Source organism: Arvicanthis niloticus, chromosome 7 (assembly GCF_011762505.2).
Source record: "Arvicanthis niloticus isolate mArvNil1 chromosome 7, mArvNil1.pat.X, whole genome shotgun sequence".
Classification (NCBI taxonomy): Eukaryota; Metazoa; Chordata; class Mammalia; order Rodentia; family Muridae; genus Arvicanthis; species Arvicanthis niloticus.
The window spans coordinates 72966996-72988469 of record NC_047664.1 but is presented as its reverse complement, the minus strand read 5'-3'; the positions used below and the strand labels follow the sequence as shown (position 1 = coordinate 72988469).

The following is a 21474-nucleotide window of genomic DNA, read 5'->3' as shown; positions in this document are numbered from 1 at the left end:
AGGGCTTTGTGGCTTTCTCTTAACTGAGTAACAAAGAATGGTTTAAGAACATCTAAAATCCCCAAGATCTAAAATTGGAGACCAGATCATATGAATGAATGTTATCTGAGAGTCCCTTAAAGATACTTTTCTAAGATGAAAGATTGTAGTATAAGATATTTTAAAAGTAGAAGTTTGAAAGAAGTATGACTAATACTCAATTCACTTGACACCACGTGGCTAATTCTTAAAGGCATGAGACAAAGACTATTATTAAACTTTTGAGGCTGTATCAACAGGGTCTGTGGTGAACCTGCATTATTTGGTTAAATTCCAATGTAAATGAGCCTCTTTAAGATAACCGGTGTAACTTAGTTGGAGAACTTGAAGTCATGGGTTGCATGTCAAGGGTTACAGTTCTGGGTAGACATATACCCCCATCCTGATTCCAAGGGGGTCTTTCATCTTATCTCCCCACTTTCTTCACCATGTACTGTTAATCTTCCAATAGTATATGGCATATTGTTTGCTATATGTCTAAAGAACTTCATTCTTTAAGTCTATAGAGATGCTTAATGGAGGGCATGCATCTTACACAAGTCTCTGGTGATAATTTGGACAGTGCATAGTGATTTCTGCAATTGCTAATAGAATATGCTAGAAGGTTGGGGGGGAAGTAGGTAAGGTAAAATATATGAAGTGTAAGTCTAGGATAGGGGTACAGAAATGATAAATTAGGTCTAATTCTTAAATGATTATCTGTAACTACTGATGTGCAACTTGAGTGATAAGACATTCTGGGAAGAATAATAGGAAAAATTTAAATACCATATAGTTAAGTCGGGAGGAGCATATGCATAGATAAACATAAATTTACCAGGCCACCATGATGTCTTAAAAATGTCGGTAACTTAAATTCTGGTATAGATAATGTAATCATTCAAAGGTCTAAGTACATTATTTTCATTTCTTCTGTATTTTGAAATAAGTTTGGAGAGAGAAGACTTTTGTAAATGTGTGTACTTTTTACATAGGAACAGAAAGAAAAATGTCAAGGGCGTTCAGAGTTGGCCATGATTAAAAGACTTGCCTCTGAAGATCTTTTAAAGGCATTATGAGTAGGAATTGGGAAGAATTGTCATAACTCATTGTTCATGAATTAAATGAAGAAATACAATATAAGTCCAAAGATTGAAGCCACCATGTAAATATGAGCAAGGTAGCATATAAGCTTCAGAAGTGAAATGAACAAATAGAGGAATGGAATTGATTCCATTGGGTATATAGTTGGGAAAGATTAAGACAGAAGATTTTGTCTATTTTATAAAAACCAAGGTTGCAAAATACACATATAATATTTTAGCTATTTGATTATATAAAAATATATTTGAGAGTGTCTCCCGGTTCCTGTTTCTCCTCAATGAGAAGCCTAAAAAGAAACCAGAGCCAGACAATAATATTGCTCTTGTTCCTCCTTTGGCTTGGGAATGAGACTGTTTTAATGAATGAATCTGTGACTCTGTGTCCCTAAGGCAAGCAAACAAGTTAATTTGGCCTCTCTTGTCTGGACTGACTTGTTCTGATTGTCCACAGGGCAGAATGTGCAGGCAGTGCAGTTCTGGAGAGTGGAATTCCTTCTCAACTAGTTCAGAAGTATCCATCTTCCCAACTTGAATTCCCACTGGACTTTTATTTTTGATAAATTCATGAATTGCAAGAGGTATGAGAGCCAATAAAAAATGGTTCTGAGTCCTTTGATGTGAGTCCCTTAATATGTCAACAGCTTCTGAATAGGTAAAAGAAAAACAAGAAGAAAATCCTGTTAGACTCCTTCAATTTTAACAAGAAATTTCTGCCATGGGAGATGTCAAAACAAACAGATAACCCTTATTCTTACCCTGCTAGGAACTTAATATTTTCTGTTTTGTAATTCTTTTATTAAAAAGAACTTCTATCAAACACTTGCTGCAGCTTTCAACAATTATATTTTCAATCATTCCAGATAATATGTTATCTGAAGAAAAGCTAAGGTAAAAAAATTACAATATGTTCTAACCTGGAAAATGGCAGAATGGATAAGTTCCAGCAAGATCTGCTTTGTGTGTTCAGTTGGTGGTGGGTCACATCTTGGAATTAAAATATCCCAAAGTAATGGCTCCCTGTGTGCACTCTCCTAACACTTAAAAGGACACAAAGAACCTTACCTTCAAGGAGGACACCTTGCCTTCTAATGCTAAGAAACCAATCTCTGTCTCCAATTGCTTGGATATTCTGAATTTCTGTTGGTGCCATCCCCCTTTCTGGGATTTCCAGTTTGCATGGAAGCACATTCTGTGCTGTAACAGCCCACATCCTGGAGACTTTCGAAAGAACTCCAAAAACTTGGGGGGGAGGGGAATAATATCTGGAAACATTTAGTTACCAGGTTCTTCAAAGTCAAGTAGCTTACACACCCTTTCTCAAGTTACATACTCATGTTTGCTTTTTTTTTTTTTTTTTTTTTTTTTTAAATCAGTTCACACCAAAGTTCTTGTCTACCTTTAAGAGTAAGGACATCGATACCTCTGTATCTTTCATGTATATATCTGACGGCACTAGCAAGGCCATTTATTGTCTCTACCTGCACCCCTGCCTATCCTTTGGGTGTTTACTGTTCATCCTGATCAAACCCACGCATTCTATTCATGTTTAGTTTTATTAGAAGTTCAGTAAGACAAAGTGAAAGAGAAGTTTGAAGCGAAAGCTAGTGGCACAAATGAAGCTTTGGATTCCCTGTGGGTTTTGAGCATCTCTTTCATTCCTGACCCCTTAAGCTGCATCAGTAATTCAGTTCTTGATGATACAAATAGCCACAGTGACTGAAAACAACATATCTATTTTTTTTTCACGACTGCTCAAGGAGCAGATTATTCCAGTTCTGGTTTCTGCTGGTGCTCTGTTCTTTGGCCCCACAGGTTGGCAGCCTTCTAGGCAGCTGCTGTCCCTGTCTATGGGTAAAGGCATGAGGCAGTGATCACAGACACCTGGCTATGGCTTACAGCAGAGTCACACAACTGTACGCATGAAAGAGCAAGAGCTGGAGAGATTCTGGTTTGGGCCCGAAACACTAATCATTTCACTTCATGAATAAAAGCAAAGGCTTTATAAGCTTACGTTATTTACAGTGCTCCGGTTTTCCAAACATCCACCTGATGTTGAGGACCACCACACCACAGGGAACAGGTCAGTGAACTATGTACAGAATTTACAAGGAAGTTTACACAGTAGTCTACATTCCATTAACAAATGGACCTTCTCTTTCAGATACATGGGTGTTTTTCTCTTCTGTTCATCCTGGAAACTGCTGATTGAACCATCTTGAGCAAATGGTTGCACACTCCTTTCACCCCTTCCTAGGATAAATGATTATACTTTAAGAAATAAATGGTGGTACATCACCTCTTTGACAAGATACTGTCCACAATTTTCAACATGAGAAATCTCAGAGACATCTTTTTTTTCTTCTAGAAGATTATACTGTTTCCTTTTCGTTTAACTTGCCAGATTGTAATCAAACCCCTTATAAACGAATATTCATAAAATAGTCATTGATTTTAGGAAGATGGAATTTTTATGAATTTTCTATGGCTTTCTTAAAGGAAAGTCCATTCTTTTAAGGGCCCTAAAGCCATTATTCCTTTTCTCTGCACCATGGACTTTTCTCATTTTTAAAATCCGTCATTGACTGTAGTGTACAGTAAAGTGTATAGATACACTTTATGTGTGTATACACAAACACAGATTATTCTTTCAGCAGACTTGCCAGCCAGCTGCTGTTGCTATTTGGCAACAGAGGAGACTGAGATACTAATCCTGGATCATTCAAGCAGAAATAAGCCTCTACCTGGGTCTCTGCCTCACAGAATTGCCAAGTATAAGGAACACTCAATGTTTTATGAGCAGTCACAATTGTCAAGTAAAAGGTACGGATGTCTGCTGTGCCCACAGTCAGTTAAGTCTTCAACATGATCTGTCCCACAGTTGAACTGTGAAGCAGAGGGTTCTCTGGATGTAAATGAGGCATAAGAGAGGAAGTCTGCAGCTTTCAGTCTCTTCTGTTCCTGGATGCAGGGGGATTATGGCTGTTTTCATAATGAAAGGAAATCAACTCAATAATAGTTAAATAACAACCTTTGTATAATGTAATCTGCATCTTTCGAGAATGGGGGTCATGTGAGGGCATTTATGACTGTTTCATGACTTTTATATTTTATTTACATCCTTTTGGGAAAGAAGAGGGAGAAAACTAGAGAAGAAAGGTGCTTCCTTGTTAGTGTTTGGCTTGGGAAGGGAGCAGGGAGGGATGGATCAGTCTGGGAGGTGTTCAGAAGGTAGGACAAAGATCAAGACCCACAAGCAAGACATCTTTTCTTGATGCAATAGAAGCTTCAGGCTTCTATTGCCTCTGAGATCAAAGCCAAGTAGCCAGATTTGCATAATGGTGGCTGTGATGCACATACTGTTTCATGCCCAGTGGGCAATTCAAGCCTAACCATTTTACATTTTAAAAGGTTAAAATGTAGGAGGAAAATGGTGTTTCCCCTTTTTTTAATGCAAAAGATTCTTTATACTTAAAACTATAACAAAATCACTTTAGATTTTAAAACGGGAAGATACAGTACTGAAAACATAAACTATCACAATCTTTTATGAGAAGATCTAAATAGACAGACACGTTTCTCTCTGATTCAGTTTGTCTTTCTTGAAAGCCATTTAAAGAACTTTGACCTCAGAATGAGTGATTTCTATTCAGCATCAGGCACCTAATATCCATCCATTCCTATGTTTAAAATCAACGACTGCTGAGTGGCTCTTGGGTATTGGGAACCTCCCACTACTGATAGGATTACATTCCACTGTGTCCAGGGATTGTCCGTGGTGGCAAAGCATCTCAGCGTGCTGGAAGCTGAGCAGAGCTTTTTACAAAGACGACCCTGTGACCCCAGGTTGGGGTTAGCTCAACTAGGAAAGTGTGTTCACACACTTGAAAACCTAACTGAAAATTTGTCTTCAAAATCCTACCACTCCTCATGAAATAGCTGCGATCAGTTTTTTTTTTTTTTGTTTTGTTTTTTTGTTTAAGGTACAGTGGGATTTTGATATGTTTACTAATGTCTGTTATTACACCCAGCTACACTCACTTATTTAAGCGTTCTCTTTTCCTCTTGCTTTCTAAATGAATATTTTATATTCTCCTCTTGGGCTTCTTGGTATAAATTCCAGCCTTCCCTTTCCAATTGTGACTATAATTGTTAGCAGCTCACACTACTCTGCACATCGATTCTCTTCTCAGAGGAGAGCCAGAGCATCAAATGAGGCAGCCATCCTGATTAGCCCCGCAGTTCCATGCGTGGATTCTGCCTGGATCGTGCCAACATGGCCTTCATCCATGGCTGGTCAATTTGTGCTCTCACTCAACCTTGCAAATAAACATAGAATTTTATGACTCAGACCAAAAGAAAATGAGGTTTTAATGCTATAAAACGGGAAGAACGCAACAGTAGCTCATTGAGCATGTTTAGAATTGTGTTGCTTTCCTGAAAGTCATGAGAACCACGACCCAGAATAATCCATGAGTGAGATGAGGCCGTGCAGTAACGACAGTGATGAATGAGTGGAGACACTTCCAGTTCACGCCTCAGGGGCTGGTGGGCGTGGTTAAAGGCTCAGTGTTTTGCCATTTCCACTTTCTTTTCTTTCTGTGATTTTGCTCCTTTAAAGCTTTTCTTAACCTGGAAGTCTGGCTTTGGAGGAAGACGTTGCTGTGGAGGATCAGCATTTCCCAGGCCATTCATTTTTTGTAGCTTAAAATGCAGAAGTTCAGAGAGCAGAAACAACAACAACAACAAAATGCCAGCAGAGTCCTGTGCGATGAGCTGGCCGCCATTAGACACTGCTCTCTGGAAGGCTAAGAAATACGTACAATTTGATTTAAGATTTGGCAGTGCAGATAACCGCCCAGGCACCTTACATAACGTGTAAGTCTTGCCTTCTACAGGGAAATAGCAATTTTTTTTTCCCCAAGGAAAAAAAATGGTCTCCACTTCCTTCAAAGCCCTCACGAGCTGGACCCCACATATCCTTTCCTTCTCTCTGGAGGAGAAACTGTGGAAAATGATTATGTGTTTTCATGTCATCAAGAGAGTTCAAGGCTCATGAAGGACAGCCAGGGCTGCTCTCCATAACGGACAGGAAGATAACTATTTGTTGTCCCTCCAAACTCTTGAGAAGTAAAGGAAAATGGTCTCAGTGACTACCAGTTAGATTAGGCTGCGTTCTAATGTTGACTTTGAACATCTAGGCAGGCTGAGAGAGGACCATTTTTAGGAATATCCGTGGTCACTGTCAGATGGACACAACAGGGTGAGTTTGGGGGAAACGTGAGCAACACGCTTTCATGTCACTCTTCCACGGAGCTCCGAACCCTTTCTAGAAGGGGCTCAGAAGAACATCAGAGTGGATGGGAGCTGTCTGTGTTATAAACCCTCTTCCTGGAAATCTGCAACTTGGCAATGGCTTTATTCTTCTGAGATGCTCAAGGTTTTTTTTTCTTATTTTTTATTTTCTATTTAATTTTTTGGCATCATGAGATGGTTATCGTTTACCCAGAACACAGTGCAGGTGGACAGCAAGGTCCGCTGTACATTTTCATTTTAAAATAATCCAGTAAGATCCAGGGCAACTAAGAAAGACTGCCAACAATACCTACCACCCTCCTACCTCTCTCTTTGTGGTTGTAAACAAAGCAACTGATGGAACTCTTACAGAGCTGGTACCTTGGACCACAGTAGACAGGAAAAAAATACCATTTGTTATTGTTGTTGAAGTAAACGTGGTGTGATAATAAAAACTGACACACAAGATCGAAAACCAACTGGAATGCTGAATCTCTTACCTCAAAAACCACAGCAGTTACCGCTGTTGGGAATCTGTGGGGTTCAAAAACAAGCGAGGAGGAAGGTAGTCTAAACTGAACCATGAGACCGACCTTAGTGTACATAGTAAAGCCAATAAACGACATTAAAAAGTGAAAAGGTGATGGGAAAGAACATTCGGGACCACTTGTCTATGGAGTTCACGTCAGTCAAGTCAGGGATCTTCACTTTGAGCTGCGACGCGCGTCTGCGGATGCGCCCCTTGCCGGGCACCCCGTGCCTGTCCAGCCCACGCCCGAAGCCCTCGCGGCTGCTCAGTGGCTTGCGGTACTGGATGCTGGCGCTGTCGTATGAGTACATGGTGGCCTTGGGGTCACTTACACCCGTGAGCACCTCCGAACCACTGGTCTCGTTCCTGATTTCCAGGGTGCTGAGGAGAATATTGCCATGAGCATCAACCTGAGGGCAGAGAGGATACACTCAGATGCTCACCAAGGTCATTTACTTTTCTGTTGTTGTCACAGGGGGACACATTGTTTTTTTTTTTTTTTTTCCATTTCCTGTGCACTGATCCTTTTCAGTAGAAAACTGGCTCCATGTGCGTACCGACAATGAAGATTATCTGTAGTTTGTCTATACCGATCAATCAATCATCTATCAGTCATTCATCATATCTATTAATCTATCTTCTATTACTTATCACTCATCCTGTATCTCTGTCATCTATTTATACCAATCAGCTATTCTATCAATGATCTGTCTTCTTCCAGCAATGATCTACTTACCTTCTACGTATTTGCCTATCAACTGTCAGCCTCATTCATTAGTCATCTATTTCTTATCTATCATTTGTCTATCTTCTATCATCTGTTTACATCAATCATTAATTTCTATCCATTATCTCTCTGCCATCTATCTGCCCATCACTGATTTATCTATTTTTATCTTCTATCTACTTCTCACCTGTCAACTTACCTCTATTAATTACTTACTGTACAGTCCTTTGGAGAGGGCTTTTCTATTGTCACTTTTATCTCCTCCAAAATGATATGGAGACCTTGTTTTCATTACAAGCTTTAAGGACTATAGTTGGGCAGATATTCATCTATTCTAACCCTCTACAGATGCCTACTTCCCAGCCACGGCCCCATTACTGGTCATCTTAGTCTTGCCCTGGCTGTTTCTGCTCAGGGCCAGTCTCCCATGGTGACTAACTCCTTCCCACCTATCTCTCTTTGTGTACAGAATTCCTGTCATATCCTCTCTTATTCAGCTATAGGCTGATCAGTTCTTTATTAACTAATCAGAGGTGATGGAAAACTAGCCCCCAATGACTTATCACCCACTAAGTTATCTATATTCTATCATTTATCTATGTTCTTATTCTATGTCTATTATTTTTTATTTCTCTATCTTTACCCTTCTATCTATCATCTATTTACTCCCATCTATCAATTACCTATGTACCATCCACTCATCTCTATGATCTATGCATCTATTTATGCATCTATCTATCTATCTATCTATCTATCTATCTATCTATCTATCTATTTATCTATCTATCATCTATCTATCTATGCATCTATCTATCTATGCATCTATCTATCTATCTATCTATCTATCATCATCATCATCATCAATTATTTATCTTCTATCATTCACTACCTATCTTGTTCTAATTTGGTTTCTGTTGCTGTTTGTGCTGGGTAGTTTTAAGTCAACTTCAAACACTAAACTAGAGTCATCTGAAAGGAGGAAACTTCAATCGAGAAAATGCCTCCATAAGATCCAGCTGTAAGGCATTTTTAAATTAGTGATTGATAGGGCAGGACTCAGTCTATTGTGGGTGGTACCATTTCAGGGCCAGTGGTCCTGGGTTCTATAAAACAGAAGGCTGAGTAAGCCATAGGGAGCAAGCCAGTAAGCAGCACCCCTCCATGGCCTCTTCATTAGCTCCTGCCTCCAGGTCCCTGCCCTACTTGAGTTCCTGTCCTGACTTCCCTTGGTGATGAACAGCAATGTGGAGGTGTAAAATGAATAAACTCTTTCCTCCCCAACTTGCATTTTGGTCATGGTATTTTATTGCAGCAATAGAAACCATAACTAAGACATTGTTAAAAAAAATACTTTGACCAAAAACTACTTGTGAAGGGAAGGGAAGGGAAGGGGTTGTTTAGTTTACACTTTGAGATTATAATTCATCACTGAGGGAAGTCAGGTGAGGGAGTCAAGGAGAAACTTGGAGACACGAATGATGGAGGAACTGCTTGTTGGCTTTCTTTCTGGCTTAATTAGAGAGTTTTCTTATACAACCGAGGCCCACATGCCTAGGCATGGTGGTATCCACAATGGACCAGGCCATTTGGCAAGAACTATCAAGACAATCAAGGCAATCCCTACACAGGCACGAATCCAGGCCAGTCTGAATTGGGCAATTCTTCTGTTGTTTCTTTTTCTAGGTGACTCTAGGTTGTGTCAAATTGGCAATAAAACTTAACCAGCACATATTTTTTTGTGTGCTTGTTTGCTTTCTATTGCTGTGATAAAACACCATGACCCAAGACAACTTGGAGGGGGAAAGAACTTATTTAATTTTGCAACTCCCAAGTTTCAACCTGCCATGGAGGGAATTCAGAGCAGGACTGGAGCCAGGAACTGAAGGAGGAACATGCTTACTGGCTTGCTCCCTATGGTTCTCTCTGCTTTTTTTATACAACCCAGGACTTCCTTCCGGGGCAGTACCACCCACAATGGGTTAGGCCCTCTCACATCAATCATTAATCAAGAAAATGCCCCCTACAGACTTGTCCTCAGGCCAGCCTGATGGTGCATTTTCTCAGCTGAGCTTTGCTCTTTGCAGACGCCTTCAGCTAGAGTTAAGCTGGTGGAAAGCGAAGCAGCACAACTGACCCCGTTGTCAACTTGAGGGACAAATGACTGTTAAACCATTGACCTTTCCTTTCCTTTCCTGTATATTCCCAAGATCTCTTGTTGATATCATAATATAAAAAGTAACTCCAGCTCCAGGAGATCCATCCAATGCCCTATTCTGGTCTTTGAGGGCACATGCATGTCTCATATGGACACACACACCCAGCCCGCATACACATAAGTAAGTTAAAATATTTCCTTTTGAGTTTGTAGTTCAAGGTAAAAGAAATAAATCATTAGTAAACACGAGTCAAGTTAGGTTGTCAAAACAGCTGATGAGGGAAGGAAGGGAGATTAAAGGCCGATTTCCAGATAGAGTGAGGAAGTCAAAGATGTTGGATTATAGCAGAATACCTTCTAAACTGGAAAGTTCACACATGGAGGCCTGGGAAGATGACATCTCACAGGGGGGTGTGCTAATGTTTCTCTTTGCCTGTGGGGTGTGTGTGTGTGTGTGTGTGTTTACACCATATAATGTGAGTTGCCTAAGAAAGTTGGTTGCTGAAGTTGTGGAGCTGAAGTGATAAGGAAGTGTACTTTGGAAGACGAGGAATAGAACACATGGCTTCTATATCTGAAATACTCAAGAAAAACATGGAACAGATTATTAAGGCACATATCTCATTGAGGTGCATTGCTGATGTTGGAAATCATGATGTCATGTTCTCTATTAAATGCTAAGGTAATGGTTTCACCAGGGGGAGAACTTATAGCTAGTTACAGGAAGCTTCACGAAAGCATGCAGCTGGAATAGAGTTTGGAAGGACGTAAACATGGCAGAGCAAGGGACTGGGGGTTGCAAGCTGTGTTCTCATCCTGATTATTTTATTAACAATGACCTTGGCTTAGTCAAGATCTTAGCACTCTCATGCATAAATGTGTGCTTTTCCGTAGATAATCTTATATTTTTCTCAAGTTGCATATACACAGACATTTAAAGACTTTGTGAGATTCATTACTTTGTTTAATAAATAATTATTAATAAGTAGAGAAGTCTCTGAGGTTGTTAGAAACTATAGTTTCAAGTGGTGTTTTGACACATAAAGAATGAATCTAGCTCTAGAACTTTCTATGAATGTTGAACTCATTGTTTAATTATTAAATCAGCAGTACAGTGTTCTTTTTGAGGAACATTTAAGAAGATCCACATAAGAATCCTTTTATACTTCCAGTAACTTTCCTTACTAGAATAGGGTTATTGTAAAAGCTGATGTTACAGACTTTGCCTGTGCATGAGTGTGTGTGTGTGTGTGTGTGCAAGTATGTATGCCTATATGTGTATGTATGTGGTGTATATGTGTGTTTGTGCATGCCTGTATGTATGCATATGCGTGTGTGTACATGTGTGTTTTATATATGCCTGTGTGTATATGCCCCTGTGTGTGTATGTGTGTGCATGCATGTGTGCACATGTGTGTGTGTGTGCACTAGATGGCTTATTCATGCAGTCCTGATGCAACTTCTCCCAATATAAGAGCCACAAGGAAAATGGCTATTGGTTTTTCACATCTTCAGACATACCAAGGAGGCATGTTATGCCTGGCCTCATCTGTACAGCCTAGCTAATGAGGGCTTGACTTCTAAGTGAAGCATGACTCAGATAATAAAAAATTTAAACCTCGAGGCAGATGGAATTAAAGCAACAGAGAATGTAAATGTGATGGACCTTTATGGAGGTGTGGACTGTTAGATGTTCTACGGCACTGCTGGTGGTGACACACCTGCTCTGTAGAATGACCACCCCCCACTGTTCACGTCCCCCAAAGGAAGGATATTTCTTCTTGCATTAATTTCCAGGCACAAATGAGTCAGGATCACACTCAGCCTCCCATCTCTTCTAGGTGATCAGCACTGACCATGCAGCAGGCATATTTACAACGAAGTGAGCCGACATGGCTCTGCTTCATCTGGATTTTTCCCTCCTTTTGACTTGTGTGTGGTGAGGGTGCGATGTGAAACCTCAGTGTGAAGGATCTGCACCCTGATGTACTTGTGGGTAAGGACTGTGGTTGTTCATGGATCCCAGTGACTTCAAAATGGGTCTGATCACACAGGGAATACCTGATCAAAGTACCCGTATTTCTGGAAAAAATTCCATTACTGATTTTTGTTTTACGTTACAGCATCACTGAATCTAAATCTATAGGAAATGAACATTGTGTGGGGGGCTTCAGGAGGACACACAAGGAATTTCCTTCTCTTCCACTTCAGATAGCTTATCTAAAAGCAGAGTTTACATGGTGAATAAGGTGTGGGGCTGTCACTTCACTCTTTGCTGGAGGGGGTTTTTCTGTGTGGCAGGAGGGAATTTTATGATGAACATGGGTAAACATTTAAAGTGCTCACTTGTTCACCTCCCCCCATCTAGTCAGCACATGTTTATAAAGTCCTGGCCCAGCTTCAGACACTGTCAGATGTGGTTATAGGGCAGTATGTCCCTTGCTTTAGAAATGGAAAGATCTCAATGAGTAAATCCCTTAGTATTATACTCTTCTACAAAAACACGAAGCTCTCTCTCCTTGAACTGACTGTAAATCTTTTTACTGGACAGACGGTGTGGCCTCTGTTAAATATGGGCACTCAGTGCTCTTTTCAAAAGCCCCTTTTATGTTTAGCTCCTTGTGACTCTGAGCCTTTCCATCATCTTCCTCCCTGGTGACCGTGTTAGTTGGCTTGGGTAGCAGCTGGCTATGAACATATGTCCTCACATATGAAGGACAGACTTAAGAAAAATGGGCATCTGGCTTCTGGTTGTTGATCTCTCTCCGTCCTTCCTTTAGTACAAGGCTTGTAAACACCTTGGTTGTAAATTCTAAATTTGGGAGCAAAGTGGGCAAGGTTCTTAAAGTAGTGGGGCTTACATTCTTATGTTCTCAAGGAGGATAACAAGCAATACCTTCTTCTCCCAGCAGCAATCTCTTTAAAATCAATATAAAAACCCAAACTATCAGGCTGGAAAGATGGCTCAGAGGTTAAGAGCACTGGCTGCTCTTCCAAAGGTCCTGAGTTCAATTCCCAGCAGCCACATGGTGGCTCACAGCCATCTATGATGAGATCTGGTGCCCTCTTCTGGCTATGCAGGCAGAACACTGTATACTTAACAAATACATTAATTATTTAAAAAAACTATCATTTATCATTTATAGATCTTTATTTATCTATCTCCATCTATTTTCTCTATCTATATCTATCTATCTATCTATCTATCTATCTATTTATCTATCTATCTATCTCTATCATCTATCTATCTATCTATCTATCTATCTATCTATCTATCTATCTATCTATCTATAGATCTCTATCATCTATCTATCTATCTATCTATCTATCTATCTATCTATCTATCAATCTATCTATCATCTATCTGACTATCTGATAGACTTGAGAGAAAACACAGGATTACTAGAGAAGAAAGTATGCTTCAGAACTGAGTTTATGGTTCCAGAATGTTCTAAAGATTTGGGATTAAGTTCAGCTTAGTTTCCAGCCTGAAACTTGCTCTCTAGAAATCAAACTTGAAAGTTCCCCAGCTGCACAAGATAATTCCTTGAAATAAACTTTGTTATAAGTTGCTGGTTATGTTTTTCTGCAAAATCCTGACTGATGAAAATGGGTATGCACAAAAATAGAGAGGGAGGTCCTAAAATGACAGGAGTCCAGGAACCAGCAGGATGACAGCCATGTCTCCCTCAAGAGAGACATGAAACAAATGTGCCAACTTAACTTCTATCTTGCCTCAGCCTCCATGTTATTCTGTCTCTCTGCCTTCATCAACACCTTCATCCCTTTGTAACAAATGTGTTTCTCCTTGCTGAATTTAACCACTCTGGGTATTTTCAATATACAAATATAGAACTCATTTCAGTGTAATTGAAATAAAATTCAATCTTGTTGGCAGTGACAGTTTTAAAGCCTTCTTGAGGTAGACGTTCAGGCTCAATTTATGTTACAAGCCATATTCCATTTCCTTCTTGCTGGGTGATTCAAAAAGATTCATATATACTAAATGATTCTGAACTACCAAGCGGGAAATAAATGAGGTGATGCTGGCTATAGAATTAGCCTACTCAGTGTCCTTGAGAAGCCCACAGTCTATTTGATGAAGCTGTCTTGTGTGAATAGTGGTCTTTGTACACTGCCACACATAGCCCGGAGGGCCACAGCCTCTGTGCACTTCCCCGTCTCCTAGCCTGGACCAAGTTTTCAGGCTCTACCCACATCACCTGAACTCACTATGTCTGTCACATCTGGTCCCTTGCCATGGACTTTCTTTCCTGAGGTCTGGGTTTGGGGTCTTAGCTCACGGTTTTTACATTTCCTTGCATGTTCTGGTAACTACTAGCAGAAACGAACACTTTACTATCACTTTGAGAAAGGGCAGATGGTTAGGCACAAACCTACCTACATGCAAACCAATATAAACATTCTAAATATACTTTGAAATATATAATTATATTAAATATATTAGTATGTAAATAAATATATATTAAATATAATAATGAATAGAAACAATGATGAAGATAAAGTGAGGTTATTGGCAATTTTCTAGAACATTGCTCAGGGAGAAAATATCATTTTGAGTTTTTTTCCTCCTCCTCTGTATTAACAAGTGCTAATGGCTCTACTTAAACTGTCTAGATTCTGACTACCTCCCTCCACCATGGCCGATGGTTCCACAATTGATTGCTCTCCCTTTTCTTCAGGAATATGACTCTTCAGTTCTTTTTCTGTGCACAACAGCCAGAGTGATTCTATAAAGACGCCAAATAGATGCTTTCTTCTCTGTTTGAGCCTTTCTTAGCCATTTCCCAAGACATAGAATAAAATCTAAAACGTTTATCCTAGTTCCCAAATACCACGTATGCAATCAACGTTCTCACGGCTCTTCCCTTGAGAATTCTGCTCAAAGCACTTCATCTGTGTGTGTGCGTGAGAAAGAGAGGGAGGGCCTTGCTAGGTAGCCCAACTGGCCTCACAATCGGGATTCTTCTGACTCTGCACTTCCCTACCACTGAGCTGGAAACTTGTCTGTGGACCATGGTGCTTGGCTCTGTTTTTTTCCACTCCCTCTTTTGAATCCTCAGGGATTTTAACCTGCCATGATATTCTCCTGGAGTATTCTTCAGACGCTCACCATTCTAGTTTTTTTTGTCACTTTTTCTGTAGTGGCTTTCATGAGCTGTCATTCTATCAGACAGTTTGCATAGCTCTACACACATTTTATTTTTGTTAAAATAGATGTATGTATTCTTATTTTATGTGTATGAGTGATTTTCCTATGTGTCTGTCTGTGGTTTATGGGCCTCATGTCTAAGGAAGTCAGAAAAGGGCATCATATCCTTGGGAGCTGGAGTTACAGAGAATTGTGGGCCATCACATGGGTGCTGGAAAACAAACCCAGAATCCTCCGCAAGAGCATTAAGTACTGTTAACTGCTGAGCATGTCCATCCCTGCTATGCACATTTTCCAATGATCTCAAGAGGACAGTAACTCAGATAGGCAGGTGCCAATTGCAAGATGTTATCACTGTACGTCTTTCTGGTACTTCCAGAGCTGAAGTGTGGGTGCTTCGGTCCTTCTTAGAAGGAGGAACAAAATAGTCACGGGAGTAAATACAGAGACAAAGTGTGAATCAGAGACTGGAGGAAAGGCCATTCAGAGACTGTCCCACCTGGGGATCCATTCCATGTATAGCCGCCAAATGTAGACAGTATTGTGGATGGCAAGAAGTGCTTGCTGACAAGAGCCTGATATAGCTGTTTCCTGAGAGACTCTGCCAGAGCCTGACAAATACAGAGGTGGATGCTCGCAACCAACCATTGGACTGAGCACAGGGTCCCCAATGGAGGAGTTAGAGAAAGGACTGAAGGAACTGAAGGAGTTTGCAACCTCATAGGAAGAACAACAGTATCAACTAACCAGACCCCCACCAGAGCTCCTAGGGACTAAACCACCAACCAAGTAGTACATATGGAGGGACACATGGCTCCAGCCGCATATGTAGCAAAGGATCGATTTGTCAGGTATCAATGGGAGGAGAGGCCCTTGGTCCTGTGAAGACTTGATGCCCCAGTGTAGGGGAATGCCAGTGGTGGGGAGGCAGGAGTGGGTGGGTGGGTAGATGCGGGAACACCCTCATAGAAGCAGGGGGAGGAGTGATGGGATTGGGGGTTTCTAGGGTAGGGGCAAAACTGGGAAAGGGGATAACATTTGAAATGTAAATAAAGAAAATATCCAATAAAAAAAATAAAACTCTTAAAATCAGAAGAAAAAGAAAGTACTTACGGGCTGGGCTGGGATTATAGATCTTGACACGATAAAGTTAGAGCTTTTGGGGTTACTGTGAGAGAAAGAGCTACTGAAAATAATGCCAATTTAAAGGAAACTGGAACTTAGAGTTGAAGTGGGAGGCTACCTACAGGTTCATGAATCAAAATAGTGAATCAAGCAGGGTTTAGACAAAAGTATGATGTTTAAAGTTCTTGGGGAAATGTTACAGGCTTGTCAGTGAATCTGTAGAGTTCAAGCTGCTAAATCAAAGCAGTCAGTTTCACCAAAGATAGGGTCTGTGTTCCAGCCACCTTGAAGGGAGATGCTGGAACACTGAGGTCCAGGATCTGAGGCCAGCAGGATGTTCCTGATTTAAGCGTGAGCTGTGTACCTCTGAAATACGCATCTTTGCATTGCATCATACATTCTGGAGTCCAACACAGCACACAGCTTACTGCACAAACAGAAAATTGACCATGTTTGGATGACTTACCACAGAGAACTGAAATGTGGGAGGAAAGACTGCATCACAGAACTTATATCTAATTACAGAAAGAAAAGTTCTCCATCCTAACCTTTGGGGCCGCAACTTCAATTTGCTATGATTTTTTCATAGATTCTCCCAGTGTTCTTCATGATTTACAATGACTTTCTATAGTCTCTGGTCACCAACCACCCCTGCATTTATTCCATTTATTTTATTTATTTCCACACAGCAGACACTGTGGCCAGTATATACAACTAAAAAAGTTCTAGGTTAGTATAAAAGTATCCCAGAGGCAGCTTGCTTAAAGTCTTGTTTTGCTGTGAAATCTGTCTTTCAAAATTCTAAATACCATCAGCAGCTTCAAATGGTGCCCAAGGGGTTCATGAATCTGCAGTCTTTATCACCTTGGAGATTGAAACTCTCGTAATGTCTGGATTCAGCATCTGCACTCATATAAAAAAAAATGCTTCAGTACAGCTGGTGGAAGTATAAATCAATACTGGGCCTGAACTTCCAAGGTATCGGTCCCTTGACCTATCTGGCCAGCTGAGGCCATCAAAAGTAATGTGCAATGATGAACAATGTCACTCCACCTTCCAGGACACCAAGGCAAATTCTAGAGCCTTTTCAAATGAAAAGTCTAGGAGACTAGACACATATCAATTATATTTGACTTTTTACAAGCATCTCATAGGAAATAATAAGATTACCCAGCCAGAATATTAAGGGGAAATATAATAATTTCTATAAATTTGAATTGAACCACAGGGTAGCAGTTTTTGGAATAGCAAAGTTGACATTATTTAACTTCTGGAGATGATACGCTGAGCAAATGGAACTTCTTATTGGACACATTAGCTCTCTGAACTCCTGGCTCAGAAGATGACAAGGTCAGGATTTATCAAATCCATGCATTTGCAAGATCATTTTAAGTTGCATGAGATGGTGATACTATATGCCGGATAGTTTTTTTGGTCAATTTGACACAAGCTAACAACATCTAAGAGGAGGAAACTTCAGTTAAAGAAACACCTCCATAAAATCCTGTAGGGTATTTTCCTAATTGGTGATCAATGGAGAGGGCCAGACCATTGCTGGTGGTGCCTTCCCTGGGCAGATGGGCCCAGGTTCTATAGAAAAGCAGGAGGAGCAAGCCAGGGGGAACACGCCAGTAAGCAGCACTTGTCCTTGGCCTCTGCATCAGCTCCTTCCTCCAGTTTCCTGTCCTGCATGAGCTCCTGTCCTTATTTCCTTGGATGGTGAATACTGCTGTTTAGGCCAAAGAATGACTTTCCTTCTCAAGTTACTTTAGATCATGATGTTTCATCATAGCAATAGTAATCTCAATTAGGACACTGTTCAATTATTATTCCATCTATGTATGAAGAAGTCAGTAAAATCTTAGCTCTAATCACCTTTGAAGGTTATTTTCAATAGTATATGGCATGATAATTTAGGACAAATACCAGAGCTTCACATAACATGTTTAATAAAAAAAAATTATTAATCAGAGAGTCCACTGCCTAATATGCAAAAGGCCCTGAGTTCATTCCCTAGCAACGGAAACACACACATGCATGCACGCGCGCGCGCACACACACACACACACACACACACACACACACACACACCCCAAATGAAAAATAATAGGAACAGTGTGTTGGACAGAAGCTACTGTCTTCTTTTCTCATTTCATATGAAGAGGTGAGGATTTATAAAGCATAATGACATGTCATTCAATAATTTGAATGGGCTCTAAAAACTTTAATGGAGGTCTCTCTGGTATTCATTCATTTCCTTAAGGCATACTTATTTCAGTTCTATCCCATTGTAGTCAATGAGGAAAGAGTAGTAAACACACTAGACAAAGGCCTTGTTGTCTCTCGTTGTAAATCATAGCCTAATAAGAGAAAAATTCCAAAGAACAACTACATGAACACATGCTGTTGTGGCAGTCCCACAGCACAAGTGGAGGATTCTGCGGGAACTGTGAACCGAGGAAGTAAGTACATGCAGAACTGTGCTTCCAGTTCAGGCATCTCCAAAGGGCAGTGAGTTCAGTAAGAAGCGGAGTGATGGAACTGGAACTAATCCCTTCTACCGCACAGGCTACAATATTAGTCTATCGAATGGCATGTTCAAGCCCGTGACTTACATCCATTCTATTTCATGGTTTCAATTGGGACATGTAAGCTGAAATGAGCCCCTTTCTCCCCAAGATGCTTTTGGTCATGGTGTTTTATTACAGCAATAGAAACCCTAACTGAAATCGTATTTTACGGTGTGAATGTACTATACCTTGTCTAATCTCTCTTCTGTTTCAGAATATTTTGTTGCTTTTGGTTTCTGCTTCCTACAGACTTTAAAATATATTAATTATAGTTGTTCTATAGTGCTAAATTTTTGGGTTAACATTTAAGATTCTTAAGATTCTTAAAGCTACAGTGCTTTCGGTTGTGATATCATTTTCCTGGTTCTGCTCAGGTATGTTAATATTTTACTGTAGCCCAGATATTTGGAATGATGTATTATAGAAACTCTGGGATGTTTTATCATCCCTGGAGAATTTTGTCTTTTGATTTTTTTAGGAACTTTAATCACTAACATATTACCCAGAATAGCTGGAAAATTGGTTTTATGTATTGTAGACTCGGGCTACTTCAGGTTTTTTTCCTTATTCTTATGATATAAACTTTATTCCTAAATTAGGATCATTTTGAGAATTTAATGGGAAACTCAATACATTTCTTACATGAATGGGTTAGAAACAAACTCTAAGTCCAGATGCTGGATTCTACATTGTGTAAAAACAGTTGAGACCTGATTTTGTTTTTGTTTTTTCCTGTGAGTCTTTAGTCGTATTTCCTTTTGTGACTGCCTTAGCAACATTTTCTGTTGCTGTAACGAACTTAAGAAAGCAACATAAGTGAGAAAGAGTTTACTTTGCTTTACAATTTAAGAGTATTGTCCATCACAGTTAATAAGTCTCTGAGATACAAGCTTGCTGTCCTAGTTCATTCACAGTCAGGAGCTAGAGAGCAATGGATTCCCCCTCTCAACTAGATGCTTTTTTTTTTTTTTTTTTTTTTTTTTTTTTTTTTTAAATGTAATCCAGGACCTAAGTCCAGAAAATGGTGCTATACTCTGTAGGACAAGTTTTCCACTAACCTGAGATAACCTGAGATAACCTCAACTAACCTGAGATAATCCCTCATAGGCACATCAAACTAAATATTTCCTCAATACTAACCATCAAATGGCCATCTTGGCTTCTTGGCCTCTTTTTTGGACATTCAAAGGAAGTTTATACCAGAGTTTGAGCGTTGGCTATTATATTCTTTCTGAAATTTCAGGTACCCCGGAAGTATTAGTATCTACGCATTGACTCATCCAGTTAACAAATCTGCAGTTTCCTGCTGTAGTGCTGGTGTGTGCCTCACTGCCTGCAGCTCTCAAAGTATAATTCACTCTTTTTTTGAAGGCTAGTGCTTTCCTGTCTTTTGCTTCTTTTCAGTCACTAAAGTCTTTAAGCAGAATTAAAAAATTGCCGGTTTTCATGACTCCAGTCTATAAGGGAGCTTGGTACAAACTGTTTTCGCCTTAATTTAGAACACTTTGTATTTTAATTTCGGCGGCACATTTTTTTTTTTCTGGGAGAAGTGTTTGTAAATTCCACATCCAACTGCTTTTATGGTTGAATCTGAGCTTGTGGCATAATCACACGATGAATATCTTTAGTTCTACTGAGGGTTAAGTCAGCTAACTCTCCCCTTTGTTTACTGAGCAGAGCTCAAAATTTTTCCACATGTAATTTTACAAACAACTCAGAATGAATCTTAATGGACTTGAGGCTGAGCTCAGTCACTACTGGTACACACTACGGTTGAGGTATATGCTATGTGTATCCCCTATGTTTTCGTGTGTTGGAAACTGCATTCCCAGTGTGACAGTGTTGGGAAGTAGATCTTCAAGAGTTATAGCTTAGTGAGAAGTGGCTAGCTAATTGTATGTGCTGTCCTAGGAAGGTGTTAGGAAAACCACACATTTCTGTCTGAATTTCCACTTTGTGACATACTTTGTTCTACATACAGTTTACCAACAGCCATAAAGGCAAAGTCAGTAGCATGCTGTTCAGACTTGAAGTCTCCAAAAGTGTGTACTAAACAAACCTTTTTTCTTTATAAATCAGCCTGCTTCAGCTATTTTGTTACAATCATGCAAACTAATACATATGTTATTATTTTATATAATTTTCAGTCTAAGTTTTTTTTTTTTTTTTCCATGAAACTCATGCAGAGTCACATGGGGATTCAAACTGGGAGAGAGAGAGCAGAGGGCACAGGCTCGCCCTCTGCAGGCGGCTACCTTAGCCACTGTGCCACTGCTGGCTTGCTTCAGTGTAAGTTTTTTTTCATCAAATATTCTCAAATCTGTAAACTGAGGAGGTGGCTTGGCCTTAATAACAACAAATAATGGTTCATAAGCATGTTTTCCTGTTAAAAATATTCCTGAACACCCCATCATTGACAAAGATAATAGAGGTGACATTAGCAGCATGCAATGCATTACCTGAACTTTGTTCATTTCCAGTTTGTTCTTTTCATTGGCACTCTGGTCTTGTTTGCTCGCTCCCTTTTTCTGAGGGCCTTTTCCAAAGAAAATGTAATTTACAAAAGCGTATTCCAGTAGAGCCAGGAACACAAACACAAAACAGCCCATGAGATAGATATCAATCGCTTTGACGTAAGGGATCTTTGGCAGAGTCTCCCTGAGGTGAGTGCTGATGGTTGTCATCGTCAGCACTGTGGTGATTCCTGTGGACAGAACACCGAAGCTTAGCTGAAGGCGCCATTGTGAAGCTGTGCTTTCCAAAGCCAAGACGATAAACGCTG

General features: G+C 40.0%; 1 protein-coding gene across 1 annotated transcript in view; it reads right to left on the bottom strand.

Annotated features, from left to right (window-relative positions):
* Positions 1-2487: 2487 nt before the first annotated feature.
* The window catches only part of Gabrb1 (gamma-aminobutyric acid type A receptor subunit beta1), a 397281-nt gene continuing 378294 nt past the window's right edge, over positions 2488-21474 (bottom strand). Inside the window, exons 8-9 of the mRNA XM_034508743.2 lie at positions 21152-21396; positions 2488-7352 (exon numbers count right to left, since the gene is read on the bottom strand). Of these exons, the coding sequence (XP_034364634.1) occupies positions 7008-7352; positions 21152-21396 (590 nt within the window). The 3' untranslated portion in view covers positions 2488-7007. The remainder of the gene's footprint in view (positions 7353-21151; positions 21397-21474) is intronic.